The following is an 18,818-nucleotide window of genomic DNA, read 5'->3' on the forward strand; positions in this document are numbered from 1 at the left end:
AGTTCTTCTGAGGCAGTTCTGTTTTCTGAATCCAGAGACCATGAGGTTCTCTATTGTTTTCATTTGGTTTGTTAAGGACCTGTCTCATTTATCTGCAGTTTTCTTGCTTGTATTAATCACTCCTTGGTCTGGGTGTGTATTGAAGCAGTGCACATCAAATCAATCCCCCTGTATTCATTCCAGTATCCTGTTAGGGAAATAAATCCATGTAAGGCATTTGTGATTTCACCTGTTACAGTTATCCATGTTCTTTTCCAAGCTGATGGACTATTTCCCTCTTACATTATCACATTAAATTAATGCTGCTGTAAGAGTTTGGATTCCCTTTAGAACCTGCTGAAATTCAGCTGCAAAACTGCACATTTTGTTTGGGTTTTTTATTTCCCTTCACTTTGTGAGGAGTAAGCCCAAGAATTTGTGCTGTTTATTTCTGACAGAGGCCAAGATAAATGTAACATTAAACAAAAGAAAAAACCAGGGGGAAAACAAACCAAAAAAACCAACAAAAGAACAAGAACAATGAAACAAAGCAAAGAAACATCAAGAAAGTAACAATAACAACAAAACTAAACTAAAAACAAACAACCCCACCCACACACAGAAAAAACAAGAAATAAGGCAAGGCAAGTACTCTAAAATCTGAGGCATGTAATCCTTAGCCCAAAGGGTCTGCTTTTCTCTTCTGAGTTAGTTAGGAATTACATCTTGCTTGTTCTTGACTATAAAATGCACAATTTTTATCTGGAGCTTCCCAGCCAGGAGCCTGCCTGTCATTCAGAATATTTTTGGCGCAGGGTTTTAAAAAACCTCTTCTTCTTTCCTGGTCTGCAGAAGACCCAATTACTTCTCATTTCCAATGTATTTATAGGGCTTTTTGGAACCTGCCACTTTATATTTTAATTCTGGGACTGAAAGGGCTCCTGTCAAATGCTCTTCTCCTTGGATTCCTGCCTTTTGAAGATAAAAGGCATTTCTGTGAAGGTCTCATTTCTGCCTGGCCAGATCTCTGTGCACTTTCTCATCTGTCTGATCTCTTGTGGAAGTCTGAGGATAACTTTTACCCCAGAAGAGTTTGAGGGTCACAATTGCTTTTTCAATTTCATTTCTGAAAGAAATTGCTGAGTGATGAGATCCAGTTGGTGGGTCCTATAAATGTTGGGTGACTTAATTTAATAAAGTGTTAAAAGTGAGGTGTTAAAAGACCCATCATGAATTATGGTCCTGAATACTGACTGTATCCACATGTTCAAGGTGTTCCACCCCAATAATAATAATTCAGATCCTGTTCTTCCACAAAGACAGCTGGTTTTTCATAAATCCATTTCTAAGCAAGACTTGAGTATGTTGACAAATCCTCTGACCACAGTAAAGTTTGTCCTTGAGTTTGTTTAAGCATGAACTGACCTTTCCTGAAAGTTTGTTTTGCATTTATGTGATTCAGAATTTTCCTTCTGAAGAAGGCAGTGTATCAGGAAGATGTTTATGTACACAGGCATGCTGTTTCTAGTATTCTGATTTATTTGATCAAAATATGTCTTGTTCATGTACCAAACTCTTTTCCCAGTCAAATACAAAATGTTTGGACAAAGAAACTTCTGCTTCTCTCCTGCACTACTATCCTAGAGGGAATTTTAGCAGCCTGTATTAGAATAATATCTATTTATTTAATTCTGATTCATAAATATTTTCACATGTGTGACTATCACCAACTCTAGATCCAGAAGGTCCCCCCTGAGCCTCCTTTTCTCCAGGCTGAGCCCCTTTCCCAGCTCCATTCCCTTCCCTGGACATGGCCTTTCTTGCAGGAGGGACCCCAAAACAGGACACAGAACTCACATTTTGGGTACATGTGGGATTTTGTGGCTTTACTCCCATTTACTGACACATTTGTGGTGAAATATTGAAGCCAGTAGAGGGAGCAGGAGTTTTCCATCAAATCCCACTGAAATTCCTGTGCTGATGTGCAAAGGGGTTGAAGTTCCATCTTCCCACATCAAATGACCTTGTCTCCTCTTATTCAACATAAAAAAGATATTCTCATATACAATTCAAATACACACTACCTTCAAAGGGAAATTATACCAATTTGAGGGATTTGTTCAGCCAAACAGTTGGGAAAGCGAAATGTCCTTTCCAGAATGCCTGAAGAAACCTTAAGGATTTGTATATCTGTAATACTTTAACAATCCAATCAAATCTTTTAAGAAAATAATGTGTATTTCAGTGAATTCAACATTTTCATCTGGAAAATCAGTAAGAAATCACTGAGATGTCATAACTTGGGGATTTCCTGCTAGGAGAGGCCTGGCCCGAGGAACAAACTTGGATTCCTTCCCTTAAAGTAGGATTTAAACAAAATCTGTAATCTGATCTATTAAAATGGGTTTTTGGATTTTATACAAGCAAACTAAAAGTAATGTTTCTTATAATTCTAGAAACTTAGTAAGTATTAAATGTTTCTAAATAAATAAATTGTTTTAGAAATATTCAACACCTGCATGTTGATTTTGCCATTTTACCTCAGTGTGCTTAATATATAAAATGTTTTCTTGTCCAAGATGTGAGAGTTTTCCATATTGCTTTTTTCCCCCCAGTTCCTAAAGATAAATATTATTTATATTCAGTGTTGCTTGACCCTGGGAAGTGTTAGTGCAGATTCTTGCAGGTGTTTATTATATTGACAGATGCTGAATCTGTATTGATCCATTTTAGATTATATTGATATGACTGATGTTTTTATTTTTGAAGGATTTTTATGATCAGCACTGTACATGTGAAGCTTTTCCAAGATGCACGTTCCACTTGGATCACATAAAACATTTCTGGGCTGCAGGAAGTACCTGTGCCAGGTGTGAGGAATGACTCTGCAATTCCATCATTAATTTCTCTTTTTGGGATTGCAGCTGCCCTTTTCCCTTTTTTTCCTTAAGAAGGAGTAAATGTCTCTAACTTACTAATACTTTTAATGGAAAAATCATCTTTTCTTTGGGAGAGGATTGACTTTTAAGCAGCACCTTTTCAGGAGTTTCTCCTCTTCAGCCTCTTCTATTGCTTGCACAAACTTCTCCTCTCAGCATGTCTGTGAGGACTAATTTTTTTAGTATCAGATATATTTTTAGATAACTCATGGATAATTTTTGCTGGAGCTTCCATCTATAACTGACCTATTTGAACGAATTGTGGAAATTTTTGCTGCAAGATCTTTCTGAAGTGGGAGGATTTATGTTTCCTTTTATATAATTTTCTTTTTGAGGATGAGATCAGTATAGAAGCCGACCCATATTCTCTTAGTCCCCTCAAAAATCCCCTCAAAATCGAAGCAAGCTATGGACATTTGATTAGAAGCTTTATAAGGTGTTCAGACCTCATCTGAACGTACTTTTTGTCATCTAAATAGGTTTGAAAATCTTCTTTAGGTGAGTTCAGCCATCACTTCTCCTCTGAGACTGTTACTGATTTGCTGGTAGACAAAACTAATCTGTTGAACTGGATCTTTGGATCATTCTTAGAGTAAGAAATAAAGATCATGGATTATTATTATATAAAGATCATTATTCCAACATACAGATTTAAAAAGAGGCTTTTAATTTATATTTGGGGGTGTTTTTTTGTTATGATTTCAAGTGACACAATTTAATTATATAATAAATATAGTCTGCTTTTGACTTATACGTCGTTACGGTGGTTTTAAAATTAATGAATGAAATAGACTGTATAATTCCCAAATATTATTAGCCACACAGTTTTTTACTCCATATATTTTTGTCATGAAGTCATCTTCCCACATTAAAAAAAAAAAAGAATAAAAAAGGGAGGGGTTGTTGGGTTTGATTTACATACTCAGTATAGGTGTCTCTGGATAAAAGAGTTACTTGATGTTAATAGAAAGAAGGATGCTGCTTTTTCTGTATGAAATAGGTGAGATGAATTGTACCCCAGATTAGAAGTACCTGCTTTTTTCCAATGACAAATAACAGCTTCTGAGATGGTGAAGGTACAGATCTGTGTCACTGAGATCTGAACTTAGGATTCATTCTGCCCCAGAATAACTCAGATGTTGGCATATATGATTTCTTCATGCTGGAGAAAAACCTCATTTGTACTTGTGTCTGAAATTCCTGGGCAGGAATGCTGGCAATGTCCCTTGTAGGAATAGGACTTAAGTTAATAAAGATAATATGACAAGGGTGTTTCCTTGCTGTGTTTTTTGTACAAGCTGCTAACACAGTAGGCCCTTAATTTCAGGCTTCCAAATACTGCAGCAATAAAAATAAACACAAATGTATTTGCAGAGGCAAAGAATTTTTTGTTATTGGTCTGTGTCTCCTCTAAGAAGTCTTTTGGCCTCTGACCACTGAGTTGGTTTTATTGTTGGTTTTTTGTTGTCTTTTATTCCTGTGGATTTTCATTACTAATAAGCAACATGAGGAGTTAATGCAGGATATCCCAGAAGAAGACAATAGACCTTTACAGTTTGAAGTCCATTTATCATTGAATTGCAGAGTGATTTGGGTTGGGAAGGGACCTTAAAGCCCTTTCTGCTTCTAAAAAGAGGAAGTTTCTGCCATAAAAATGTAGCTGGAGCATGCAGGAGCAGGTGGAGGAAAAAAAGTGCCAACTTTTGGGAGGTGCTGAGGCATTTTAGCATCACATTTGCTGGGTGATGCTTCCCTGGATCTGTGTTACAGTTCCCTCGGAAAACCAAAATCTGTAACTCCTGCTCTGCCCAAATTACTTTGCTCAAAGAAGAATTTGGATGATAAGTGGATGGACTTAAGTATGTTTATGAATTGCCAAAGCCTATTAAGCCACGTTGCTATTTTATAGCAACAACAACAACAATAATAATATAATTAATAGAATATTTAATAGAATTAATAGAATATTTAATATAATTTAAAATAGAATTAATCATAGCATAATAAGAATTTGTAGTGGGGGTGCATATTGTTTTCTGAGGCTGAAAAATACTCACAAACTAAATGATCAGGACTTTTGATTCAAATAATTGCTTCCAGTACCAGACTGGGCTCCCTGTTCCCTCCTGCTCCGGCTGGGAAACACTTTGCCCCTTCCCAGGCACATCTCGCCGTGGGAGAGCAGCAGGCAGATCATGTGGCACGTGTCATTTCTTAGCAGGCAGGAATCCATCGGGAATGCTGAGAACAAGATTTGCAGCTCCCTCTCCATCGCTGCGGCGGGTTCCGGGCTCGGGCTCGGCGCCGGCTCCTGCAGCAGCAGTGCCGGCAGCTCCAGCATCCTCCCGGTGGGCTCCAGCCCCTGCAGCTGTCTGATTTATTTATTTCAAGGGGTTTTTTTCCCCCCTGTGTCTTTGTTTTGGGAGCACAATGGCAGCCGGGAGCCACATCTCCAGGCGCCGTGCCGTGCGTACGGGGATGCTTCTGCAGGGATGCTGGGCTGGGCTGGAGTCGGATCCGTCCCTCGCGGCTTGACTGCCTTTGTGTGAGTGTTCCACCTTTTCCAGATACAATTTCGGTACGATATGGATTTAAACTATTGATTTATCAGCTCTTAACAGTGGGGTGTGCTCTGCTGGTTGCTGTGAGAGCAGCAGCACGTCCAATGCAGTCGGTTCCTGCCGCAGATTCCCCAGCATGCGTGCAGCAGCCTCACCCACCCTTGGATTCTTCTGCCTTAAAAATTGCTTTGTCAGATCTTGAGAGACGTTTAGTCACAGTGTGGGTTTTAAAGGCCTTTTAATTAAGTAGGAAACCAGGAATATTGGGCTGCTAGCACTTGATTTTGTACGAAACTTGTTATGTTTGCCTTTAAGGAGAATGCCTGGCAGGAGGTGCTGACAGAGCTGATGCCAGAGGTGCTGTGGGATTTACTGACATCAGATGTGCTGGTGCAGATGCTGGTGCAGATCTGGCTCCTGTTTGCAGCCCCCTCATACTAATTGTGGTGCTTTGTGCGGCGATTTGTTTAGGAATGCTGAAACCTTGAGGTTTTCTTTCCCTGTCAAAGCAGTCAGTTCAAAGAATCCAGTTGTGTGTATTGGGGAGGATTTGTTGTGTCATTGGTTTTAATGGAGAGCTGGTGGAATGGGGATGGGGGCAGAAGAGGAAGCAGGAGTGTTTCTCATACCTGGCTATAGCAGGAGAGGCTCCTCTGCTGATCCTGTGACTCATCATGATCTCTGAGATCCCTTCATCTCCTTGTAACTGAGAGAAAGAGTTAATAGCCATGACTGTTTACTCTGTTCTGGACTCAGAATCAGGCACTCGGAAGCCTTGTCGGGTTTCTGACCTGTGTCCAGCACCCCGGGTGGACAGATGCTGGACACTGAGCAGACAGCAGCTTTCAAAAATTAAAATGCTGTGGAAGAGTTAATGGATTTTCTTATCACTGAGATTTTTTAAAGATCACAAAAGTTTTTCTCCCTTTCATAGTGGGGTGCAAGAGAATATGAATTACTGAGTCAATATTTACAATATTATTCACTTCCCTCATGGCATTTGATTGTTTTCTCTTGCTTGACAACTTCTGTAAAGCTCCTTAACCAGGTTCATCTCAGTCTGTGCTGGTCTTTATTTTAAATTAACATGGATAGCTGTGTTCTCTAGCAATGATTTCACAACTGATTTACTTCTGGTGACCTATTTTAGCTGTTGCATTGAGGGATTTGTCAATAACTTTGGTGTTTCACCACCCTGGCAATCATTACAGCAACTGAGTCAATCGAACTTCAGGAGTGATACTGTCCATAGATGTTGTCTGTATAGTAGGTCATGTCTATAAACAATAGCTATTGCTGAAGCAAATAGTAACAACTACCTAAAATCATGCATAAAGGAAATATCTATGAGTGTTGCTGCGATGACAGAGGTGGATGTAAATACAAGCACTTGGAAGTTCAAAGAATGTGAGAATTAATATTCCCTTAGAAACAGTAATCTCCCCTTTTCTGCATGTCCAGTGAGATAACTTCATAATTAAGTGTGGTATTGTTCCCTGCTAACCTTGCTGGGAGCAGATTATGCCCAACATTTTTATTTGTAGTGAAGAGAAAAAGAATTAAATAGTTCAGTTATTCAGCTCTTAACTGTGGCTCTTCCTTCCCATCCTTGGTTTCCACCAAGCTCCACCTTTGCTGCATCCAGATCAAATGCAGCAGCTGTTGTATGCTGACTGAAGATTTAATATCTGCTGAGTCATCGGATTTATTTTTTCCTTTCCCACCTGCTAAATGCATTTTGGAGATTAATTTACCGTGAGCTTTCTTTCCCCTTTAATATGCTGTGTAACTTTGCAGGGAGATCCATCCCAGACTCTTGATTCCTGTTTCTCTTCTCCGACCCAATGGCTTTGGCAGCCTGTTGTCACCATTTTGTGTCCCACCATTGAGTGTTGGAGCATTTTGGGGAGTGGGACCCCAAATCTGCTGCCCCCAGCCCCTCCCTTGGCCATGGCTTGTTCTCAAGGCAGGGTTTGATACACCTGGGTAACTGTACAGCAGAGATGTCTTTCCATCTGATCAAGGAGATTGATTCATAAAATAAATCAGGGATCTCAGGGTTGGGTTGGAAGGGACCTTAAAGCTCATCGAGTCCCCTCAACAAGCCCCATGTAGCTTGGTGTCAAAGGAATGATGAAACTTTCAGGGAGGGAGTTTCTCTTTTGCTGGTGATTGTGTGTCTTTGGATTAATACAGGGCTTTACTCCTGATTTTAATACTGGGACTCTCTTGTCTTTTGAATTGTTTAGTCCTTAGGGTTATTTTGCATTTGGATTTATGTTCATAGCTCAGAAGGGTTTTTGTTTTCTCCGTGACTTAGAGGTTGTCATCCCTAATGGTTGCTGGTCATAACCAGGGGCCATTAGGGATGGTGATGATGATGATGATATTGCAGTTGCCAGTTGTATTTGCAGTGTGACATCCTTCTGGCAGCCACAGTGCAGAAGGGAACTGGACGAGTGTCATGGTCTGTGACCTCCCTGGGATTTGTTGGCTTGTTGGGGTGGGTGCAGCTCATTTAAAATCAGGATTCTGGGCTGCTGTAGCCAGGCGACCTTCACGTGCAGCTGCTGTGTCAGCAGGGAAAGACGTAAAGGTGGCAGAAACGGCCTGCCTGGCATCTGTTCAAGGTGCCAGAGCATTGCTTGAGGAAAACTGAGGGCTGGGAGCATTTCACCAAGGGAAGACGGAGCAGAAAACCTCTCCTGGCCTGGGGTGTGGCTCCTCTCTTTTTGGGGGTGGAGGTAGACTAAAATTTTTAATCCCCATTTTAGTTCTGCTCTTGTGCTGCAATTTACACCTTCCATCAATCCAGATATAGCTCAGATACAGCAGGAGTTGATAAATTATGGCACAACAGGCCTCTTCACCAAAAAACTTATGTAGAGAGATTTCTATCCAGAGATACAAATGTATGAAAATGCAGTTGCTTTTAGTGTCATCAAAACACATCAATGCTAAACTGGCTATTGAGTTTTTAACAGCTATTTAAGAATTCAGTTATTTCAAAACTGTTTTCAAGATTTTAAAAGCTTCCCCTTCCTCTACCATAAGGAAAGAGCTGCTGAAATACAGCCTGAATTTGAAATCCATGGGTTTGCTTTTCCCCAGTCTGTGGAGTTGGGCTTCTTTTTGCTCTCAGCTGCCAGAGACTCCATGTACTCAAGCATCTGTATTGATGGGTGTATCTATTGTTTCTAATCTGGTCAGTTGATCAATGAAGAGCAGCCTGTAATTAATTGTATAATATTGTACATAATGTCCCGCTCTGCATTCACACAGATGGATTTGGGATTTGTTAACTGTAGCTGCTTTCCTAAACAGCTTCAAGAGGATGCAATAAGAGGTTTTATTCTTCCCAGCCTTCCTGGGTTTTAGCGGACAAATAATTTTAAAGGGACACAGTTTCAAATTTCATATTTCAGATATTTTTAAATTTTTTTTTTGATCTCTTAATTCCAGTGCTTAATATTTTTATGTTTTGATATAACAGTCCAAAGTGAAGGAGCTCTTTGAAGATGCACAGTTTGGTTTTTATCTCCTTCATGATGCCATTTTATCTGTGGCATCAATAGGAGCAAGTAAAACCTTCCTTCTGTCCCCAAGGACCTCATGGATTTCATTGCAGTGAGCTGGGGCAAAGGTAGAAGGAGCAGCAGAGCCAAGCAGCAGTTTGCCCAGTTTCTGTCTGCCAGAGGGACCTTTTGTCCTGCTGTTCCTCTGAGATAGGTGATGGGACTCAAGGAAAAGTTGCATCTGCCTGACCTGTCCACTGTGATGTTCTACTTGTGCTGTTTTGGTTCTCGTGCAGATGGAGGGAACGAGGAGCCACCAGACCGAAGACAGGCAAGTGTAGACTCCCGTCAGAGCCGAGCTGGGCAAGGTAAAACCTGAGTGTTGTTCTGCCTCGGGCACTCGTCTCCTTTGTTCGCCTTTGCTGTTTCCCACGTGTCGTGTTTCTCGTCAAACTGTGTGACCTGACAGACTCTGCACCCGTGGTTATTGTCCACGCAGCTCTGAGATTGACAAACCAGACAATCTTGGAGTGGCTGAAGGAGTTTAGGCTGACTCCTGGCGCAGCACAGAGCGCGGTGTCTCCATACTGCAGCCACAGGGGCCGAGTGTTCTGCTGTTGGAGCTGGAATTCTTCAGCGCACGCCAGCCCAACCCAGCATTCAGTTTCCAAGTTTCTGCTTATTTTCCTGATATCAAAGAGCTTCAGGCAGGTTCACTATAACCAGGCAGTTCACCATAACCAGGTTATCCTTCCCCAAGCCCTGGGATGTGATAGAAAAGGACTTGTGTGTACCTGTCTGGGGGCTGAACAGCCCCACCTTACACCTTTTGCTTTGTTTCATCCCACAGGAAAAGGACAAAAGATCCAAGGAAGGAAGTACTAAAACCAGGGTTTATATTCTTTAAATAACAATCCAACAGCCTCTGTCACTCAGAGTAGGTTTGGTGGTTGGTTAACACCACAGAGAGTCCTGTAATGGGGATTTCTGTCCCTGACAGCAGCTGGTCTTAGATCTGTGCTGGGTTACATGTCCTTTGAACCAGCTTTACTAAGTTTTAAGCATTTTTTTCATTTGTGAAGGTTGTGAAAATGTTGTATTCTCACACAGCTTTGAGCAGCATTTTTTGTGAGTAAGGGCTCTGGTTCTATGCTCGTTGACTTACTCTGCCTTTGGGATTGCAGCAATAATTTTCCTTTCATTTAGGCTCAAGCCTGTTGTTGTCATGGTGTCCTAATGACTTATTATGGGGACATTTTCTCCAGAGAATTGTCCTTTTTTGGCAGTATTCCAATGTTGCCTGGGTGAGATGATTTTGAGTTATTGAAGCTGTGATCAGAATTACGGGGATCGGAATTGGTAGTTAAAGCCCTGAAGCTCAGAAGTGTCAGCTGCTCTTTTCACATAGGATCTTTCAATTACTGCATTTAAATGTATTATTTTTAATTTTATTGTTTTAAAGTGGAGTTAAAGTAAAATTAGGAAGGAACCAGGTGATTTATAGCATATATACAGATTCCATGGTAGCTTGCATAGAAGGAGGAGTGCTTTGATGTTCAGAGAGATTGGCTGTTCTTTCCAGCTGAGCTCAGATGAAGTTGTTGGTGTGTAACTTTGCTAGAGGCTCTGCTGTGGGTGCCTTGCATGTCCTTTTCTGTGTTTGGCTTGTGTCCAGTGGTTTCTTGTTATGGGGCAGAGCAGCTCAGATGCAGCTGCTGCTGGGAGCTATCTGAACACATTCTATTCTCTCAATTTCCCTTTCAGCCCATCTACTCTGGATCTCTGCTGCTGTGGGAAAGGCATGGGTTTTGGCAGAGTAAGAGGGGATCTTTTTTGTTTTTGCAAATCCTTTCTCAAAAATCACTGATCTGTACCTCTTTGGTGACTGACTGAAGGAACTGCAGCAACCAGCAAGAAGTTTCAGCGTGAGAGGGAATGGAAGGGGAAAAGGTTAAAAAGCTTCCAAGTTCTTGGAGCAACAAGCTTCTGAGCTGAATATTTCCATTTGGATCAGTGGATGCAATTGTAGAGACAGGCTTTCTACAGCATGGAAGAAAGCTCTTTGCTCTATAGAAGCATTTTCTCTAACTTTCCCCAGCCCTGTGTCCATCACTTGAAATCTGTCTGCACGTGCTAATGGGTATTTTTCATTGTGGTGGGTTGAGGAAGTTTATTATCCTTGGATAAAGCATCCAGCTGAAATGGGACAGTTGTTTTCTTGCTGTCTGACCTTCCATGCTACCGTGTGTGATGCCCAGGTGTCTTCAAAGCTTCATTGGCAGGGCAAGAGGAAACAGCCTCAGGTTGGGCCAGGGGAGGTTTAGGTCAGAGGTTTTGGTTAGGTTGGTTTAGGAAAATATTTTTCATGGAGAGAATTGTCAAGCCCTGGAACAGACTGGCCAGGGCAGTGGTGGAGTCGCCAGCCCTGGAAGTGTTCCAAAAATGTGTGAATGTGGCACTTAAGGACATGGCTTAGTGGTGAGCATCGTGGTGATGCTGGGTTGATGGTTGAATGTGATCTTCAAGATCTTTTCCAACCTGAATGATTCTGTGGTAATCTTGTAAAACTCCAAGAAATAGTTTATTAGTTCAAATATGCACTTCACAGTAATGTTTTATTTAAATATATTACATAACCAAACTGTTAAGTTCCAGTTCAGCCGTCAATGAACCCTAATTCCAGGATTTGATAAGCCAAATATTCTTTCTGATCAAAACAAATTTCAGACTGTTTCAGGGTTTTGCTTGTGTGTTTATTTACTCTGCCAAGGAGGAGAGAGGAATTTTGGTACGTGCAAAATGAAGGTAGTACCTTGTGGATGTTTTGTGAGTTCACTGTTTTGTTGTAAAGCCTTTGAATTTTAAGAGGAAAAAACTTTGCCCACCTGTAATTACTTATATTTTTATATAACATACTGCCCTTGATTTTAAGTAGATTGATCAAAGACACTGGGAACTTACACCATAATAACCAGTGAAATGCACATAGACTTGTAAGTCTTTCCCAGACTTTAAGCTGCAGGAGATGCCCATGGTTTGTGGTTCCCTAAAATTTAGCCTGAGGCAACTGAAATTATTTTTAGGAATCAAAATCATGGGTGGCAAATCTGTTTTTTCATGCCTGGTGCCAAATGTATTTTAAAAGCCCATCATGGGTTGGCCTTTTGGGTGCTAGTTTTGGCAGAGGTGGTGGTTCCTGACACTCCTGGTGAGCCTGGCTGGGCTGGCAGAGCCTGCAGAGAGCTCCTGGTAACTGGTGAGTGATGAGCAAGCAGGGAGTGAGCTGTGTTTGGAACTGTCAAAGCCAGTGAGGGTGTGAAGGGTGTTAGTGCTTATTTGGCTTTCATGTAAAGAGCATGACAGAGCTGCTGAGAGACATTCCTGATTGCTGGCACCAGGAATGGATGCACTTCAGCCACTGGTGCTGCAGCCCTCTAGAACCCTTTGGGAACTGGTCCAAGATTTTTGACAGTTATTTCAACATGGGTTTTTCTGCTGATTGTATGCAATATGTTGGGTTGTTCACATTGTACTTTGGATATTGGGAATACAGCTTGTCCATCATCTCCTCTGAAGTACCATGCATTTGAGGCTCTTGCCCTTCAGTCTTATTCCCACTCTTGCCCATCTCCATTTCTGTCCAGCAAATATTTTCTCTTTTAAAAGCACTCTCACAAGCCAGTGAGAGCAGCACAGCTACCCAGTGGAAATCCAGTGAGGAATGTCTTTATAGAGGGAAAACATCAGCATCAATAAGAGCTAAAATCTATCTCGGAACAGAGTGATACAAGTCTGGCCTTCTCACATTGTTGAAAAATTAGTGAAATATCATTGATAACAGTTTGGGTTGGTTTTGCATGTGAATTATTAGTTGTCTGGGTTAGATTGTTCATCTTACTGACAAGAGTGGAGATCCAGGTGTCCTCAACCCCAAGGTTTCCATATCTGCTACTAATAGGAGGAACCTTATGGCTCCTGACTCTTGCTGATCTGAAGCAGCTTCCCTTCACTGTTCATTAATATTGATTACAATTAGGGTCAAGTCCTTTTATTATTCTATCTTCACTTGTTCTCATGTTATTTCATGTATTGCATTGTGGATGTGTAATGATGCGTCCCCCACGTGTGCTTTTTGTGTCTCTTGAGAGAATTGGAGCTGGTGGCTGTTTTTAGAGGTGTTTGTTCTTCATTTGATTTGGGGTTTGTGGTTTTTTTTAGGCTAAAGGTGCTCCTATTGAAATTTAATTTAGCTGGGACGGTTTTATTAGAAACCAACAATCTAAAAACTGCGGCCATTATATTGAAAACTGGAGTTTGCTGGATGTGAAGACTTGGCTGGGTTCAGAGGGTGATAAATATTCCACGTGGGTGCAATAGTCTGGTGATTAAAAGATTCTGAAAGACAAATTAAGAACATTGGAAGAAATTCTTCATGGTTCTGCTGTTCATCATATAGAGAGAGGTACAGCAAGGGACGTGTCGCGAGCGTGCAAAGCGAGCAAGCGCTTGGCAATTGAGCTCTGCACAGAGCTCCCTCCAGCCAGGCCTTTTGGAATGATGGATGCAGGATGCTTTCCCTTGCGTTCTAACCCGTTGGTGTTTCTTTTCCTCCCCCCACTAGGCACCTCCACAGAGAACGACTGTGCTTTTGAACCTGACTACGCAATTCCTCCTCTCCCAGTGACCGAAGGTATGCAGCACATTCGGATAATGGAGGGCATGTCCCGCTCCCTTCCATCCTCCCCCTTACTCACACATCAGTCTATCAGTGTTCGGCTCCAACCTGTGAAGAAGTTAACTGGTAAGGACTTAAATAAAGTTCGCTGGGGCTTTTAAGGTCCGTTGGTGCAAAAATCTGTAAGAAAAAAAAAAAAAAAAAGCTTTGAATGGTTTCTGTGTGGAAGTCGTTCCCTTGTTTATTGCAGCATCGGCTTCAGTCAAACCTGGGCATGGATTGGATGTTTGTGTTGACAGAGAAATCTTTCTTTGCTGAGAAAGGTCTCTCTGGTTTACAAATATTCTCTCATTTTTGAGAAATTTCTGTCAGAGTGTGTTTCAGTTCCACTTTGTGTTGCTGTTATGCACTGTGGAAGCATTACAGTGATTTTGAAGAAGTTGATGCTTAAATTTTGAATGTTGAGAGAACATCAGAGAAATTATGAACTTCTGTAGCAAAGTTATACTTTGCTAAAAAAAAAAATCTGGATGACAGATTTTTTTTTTTTTTAGTTCATGCATATTTTTAGATACTGCTTTTTGTTTATGTAACCTGTCAGGACTGTGGTATGAATACCTAGAGATGATGCAGTAGTGTGAATTTCAAAAACACTTGGAGTCCAACTTCCATATAAAAGCCTGAAAAGAAGTATTTCTGCTGGTAACTGTTCTTGAGAAACTCGCTTTTTGCCTTAAGTCTGTGCCCAGCTTTATGGTCAGCCAGGATCCTGTGCTTGTGCTGAGGGAAATCTCCAAAAAGAGTTTTTATGGAATATAATCTGGTCTATGTGTACAAAAGGGAGCTTTGATGCACTTGGTGCCTTTTGTTTCCTCTGCCCTCTGGTGAAAGGAGAACTTGGAAAGGACAGGGTAGAGAAATTCTCTTCCTGCCATAATTCTGTATCTGCAGAGTGGTTGGTGAGAGGGTGTTTATGTACCTCACATGTATGGTACATAAAAACCTTTATATTTTAATTTATTTTTTTAAAAATAAAAATTTATGTCCTAGGACCATTTACCACTATCTGAAGGAACCTACAACCAAAAAGGGACTTTCTGTTGGGAACTGGAGAGACAGGACAAGGGGGAATTGGGTTCAGACTGCGAGAGGGGAGATTTAGATTTGGATGTGTGGAAGAAATTCCTGGCTGTGGGGATGGTGAGGCCCTGGCACAAATGCCCAGGAGCAGCTGTGGCTGCCCCTGGATCCCTGGCAGTGCCCAAGGCCAGGTTGAACAGGACTTGGAGCAACCTGGGACAGTGGTAGATGTTGGGCTGGGCTTTAATGTCCTTGCCAACCCAAATAATTCCGTAATTCTATGATAACATAATCTTTTGAAGCGCCTAATCTGTCTGCTTTTAACCAAGGCAGCTTTTCATCCACAGAAAAGTTAAAATGTCCATTTTTGGTAAAAAAACACCTCAGGAACACATTCCACAGAGTGAAAGTTTTTTACCTAGAGGAACTAAGGTCACTCACTCACATCTTGGTATCTGGGTTTGCTGGGTATGAAGACATGGCTGGGTTCACAGGGTGATAAATATTCCACGTGGGTGCAATTTCCACTCTGCTGAATAGTCTGGTGATTAAAAAAACTAAGATCATTGTCATTCTAAGGGGTGAAGTAATAGTCAGCATAAGTAATCAGTTCTCCCCCTCCTGCCACCTCTTGTTTAGCGCTGGCTGAAAACGGACTTAAATCAGCACATTCAACCTCAGTTTGTGTTATTTATTTCTTCTTTTTAATAATAGTGGCTTTATTAACAAAAAGAATGTTAAAAATATGTAATAAAGGGAAAGAAAACTCCCCACCCTCCCAGCCCAGGTTAAGTAATGGAAGACACCATTTTGGTGTGTGTCTGCAATAAAATCAGCACTCAAAAGTTACTGTGCTCGCTGCACAAAGAGCAGCTGATGCTGAAACAATGAGCTTAAATATTCTGCTATACATCAAGGGTGTGTTATTGCTGACTCAAAGCCATAACTGTGATGAAAATAATGCAGGTGCTCTGTATACCTGCCTTGAGGACAGCAGTGCTTTCCAGGAGGGTGCTCAGGGGTGAATGTATGTAAGTGCTTTTGGGAATTGATGCCAAAAATACGTGCATTAGGTTAATAAAGGAGATACTGGGCTGAAAGACTCAGCTCATGGTGTTTCATTCCACTCCTGTGGAACCCACCATTTGCAGAGGGTTTGCACAAAGCCCTGTGCTGCATCCCACTCCTCCTCCTCCTCCTCCTCCTCCTCAGGAAGGAGTGTTCATTTGCATATTGTACATTTATATGCGCAGGGATAATTTTATTCATCACTGTACTTGGCTATTGCTATTTTTTCTATTGAATGACAGATTGCAAGCATTGGGATTCTCTTAGAAAGAGCATGTGTGTGAGTGCCTGTGCAGAGAGTGAGGAGGGGAGAACATTAGCAAGAAATTTAGGAAAGAAATCGTGTTTTTCTAACAAAAACCTGGCCTGGATGTTTCAGTTTGGATTCTCAGATGCCTGATCCTGCTGTATCCACTGTGAATTTGCTTCAGTTTCTTCAAAGAAATGGGCCTGGGGAACTGGTTTCATTGCAGATCTCTCTTTGAGAGCATTCCTCCCTTGTGTCTGGGGAATGTGGGAACTTTCCCTAAGAATAGAATTCATATAAATCAGTAGGGATATTCCTACAAATCAGTGGGTTCAGGCACTTGATAGCAGCCTCTTTCCTACAGAAGATGTGTATTTTTTCACTAGATCCCTCAGAGATGGTGAGAGCAGGGCTGAGCAGGATGGAGGCTTGCTCCTCCCAGTGATACCAGTAAGGACCCACCACTGTGGTTCTCAACACCCTCCAGGTCCATCTGGGCTGGGGATCTCAACACCCAGCATGTTCTGTGCCACCATCACACATCATTTGTGGTGCTGGGGTCTTGTCTTCTCCCCATCCCTCGTGGGATACCCTTGCATCTCTTGGGAGCAGCCACAAGGAGTGTGTCACATCTCCCTTCTCTCTGTCTTCAGCAGATGGTCCAATATTCTTTGATGTTAACTGTAATAGTGGGACTAAGAAACTCAGATCTCTCTACTTGAAAACTCTGTTTCTTGTTTAGTGGTGATAAACCCAGATTAATGACTGCAGCCCCCAGGCCCACATGTTCTCTCCAAATTGTTGTACCAGCTCAGCTGGGTGGGAGCGTGAGAGATGATGAGGCACAGCTTCAGGGGTGGGAGTGCTGGGGGGAAGCTGTCAGTGCTGGCACATGTGGGAAGTGGTGAAGTCACTGCTCCTGGAAGTGCTCGAAAAACGTGTGGCTCTTGCACTTGATTGCACGGTTTAGTGTGGAATGTGGTGGTGCTGCAAGGTTGATGGTTGGGTTTGATCATCTTCGAGGTCTTTTCCAGCCACAGCAATGATGATTCTGTGATGTGAGTGTGGTGAGGTCCTGGCACAGGGTGCCCAGAGCAGCTGTGGCTGCCCCTGGATCCCTGGAAGTGTCCAAGGCCAGGCTGGACAGGGCTTGGAGCCACCTGGGACAGTGGAAGGTGTCCCTGCCCATGGGCACGGGAGTGGCATGGCAGTGGCAACTGGATGATCTTTAATGTCCCTTCCAGCTCAGGCCATTCTGGGATTCTGTGTTTAAAAATAAATAAATCATCAATGGGAAGGATTTCTGACAAAAGCTTCAGTTGCTGAGCCCAGGCTGCAGCCCTGCAGTGTTGTGGTTGTGCTGGGTGGACAGTGGCCATTCTCTCCCTCACTGTGTATTGTTTGTTTGAGCATTAAGTGAAAAGCAGCTGATGATGGTTCTGGTGAATAATGTGTTTTTCCCCAGTGTTGCTCATGGACTACAAAGCTTGGCCTTGCTTACAGCTTGTGCTGGCAGATGTGTGTGAGCTGGCTTTCCCTGCTCTGCCATACCTGAAGGTGCTCTGGGGGCCCTGCCAGCCTCCCTTGCCCAGCAGTGCCTGGGTTATGGGTTAATTTGGGAATGTTCTCTGTCTCTGGCAGGGTCTGTGTTGGTGTCAGTGCCACTCAGGCACTCAGCCACCTGATGGTGCTGCAGTTTGGCTCATGTCAGCCTCGCTCTGTAGGGACAGAGCTCCTCACCTGTGTGGGGCTGTGCCTACCTGTGGGTACTCTGTTTTCACAGATATTAGTTTGGATCCTTATTAGTGTCCAGCTATTTAATAATTTCAATTATTTCAGTTCCAGTTATTTGCACACACTGCAGAATCATGTTGTTTTGGTGCAGCCCTCCTGATGCAGACATGTCTGGGCTGGATGTGAGTGATCCTGTCAGAAATTTGTGCCGACTCTTCAATGTGAACAGCGCAACCTGTCCCCAACCAAGGGGGTGCTGCAGCTTTAAAGTATCCTAGGGCTTTAGAGCCTTTTAGTATAAATTGTTCCCAGAATCCATGTCACAACTCCTTATATGGTGCTGCCTTTTTTTTCTTTTCCTCTTAGTTGCCATGACAACAGCAGCACTGCGCCATTCATCAGCTCTGGTCCTGGGCTGCATCACCAGCCCCTCAGCTTACTCCGAAATATTCGGGAGAGCATCCATGAGTCAGTCACTCTGCTCTCCTGATCCATTATTTCCCTGCTCTTTCAGCAGTTTGCTCTAGGAAAAGAGCAAATTAAGCTGCACCAGAGAAAGAAACCCTAAAATAAAAATCCTTTCCCCCCCCCCCCCCCCACCCAGGGGAGGTGTAGAGGCAACATTTGCTGCAACGTTCTGGTAGGAATTAAAGCAGCTCTGTAAGACTGGGAGAGACTTGCCGAAGAGGGAAGGCTGTGTGTCCATGAGCTTGTCTGGAATCCTGCTGGAGCTCGTTTTCCTGGCACCCAGAGGATGTGCAGGTGATGCTCGTAGGAGCAGCGGGCGCCGCAGGGAGACGGTGCTTTGTGATTTTGGGAGCGGAGCTTTTGACATCAGCGGCGGGAGGTGTCACCTGTAACATCACCCTGACGTGGGGAGCAGCAGGATGGAGCCAGCGCTAGGGAGAGGGAGGGATCAGAGGAGGATCTGTGCCAGAGCGCTCTCCAGGCAGCAGTACCCCTGAATTCCCAGCCTGGCTGATGGGGAGAGCAAGCAAAGCCCTGTGAGTATTTGGACGA

At 42.7% G+C, this 18,818-nt stretch overlaps 1 protein-coding gene across 1 annotated transcript in view; it reads left to right on the plus strand.

Annotated features, from left to right (window-relative positions):
* The window catches only part of TANC2 (tetratricopeptide repeat, ankyrin repeat and coiled-coil containing 2), a 143,409-nt gene that overhangs the window by 31,678 nt on the left and 92,913 nt on the right, over positions 1 to 18,818 (plus strand). The window contains exons 4-6 of the mRNA XM_058820543.1: positions 9,291 to 9,362; positions 12,181 to 12,183; positions 13,616 to 13,795. Coding sequence (XP_058676526.1) covers positions 9,291 to 9,362; positions 12,181 to 12,183; positions 13,616 to 13,795 — 255 coding nt within the window. The remainder of the gene's footprint in view (positions 1 to 9,290; positions 9,363 to 12,180; positions 12,184 to 13,615; positions 13,796 to 18,818) is intronic.

This window comes from Ammospiza caudacuta, chromosome 27 (genome assembly GCF_027887145.1).
Source record: "Ammospiza caudacuta isolate bAmmCau1 chromosome 27, bAmmCau1.pri, whole genome shotgun sequence".
NCBI classification, from domain to species: domain Eukaryota; kingdom Metazoa; phylum Chordata; class Aves; order Passeriformes; family Passerellidae; genus Ammospiza; species Ammospiza caudacuta.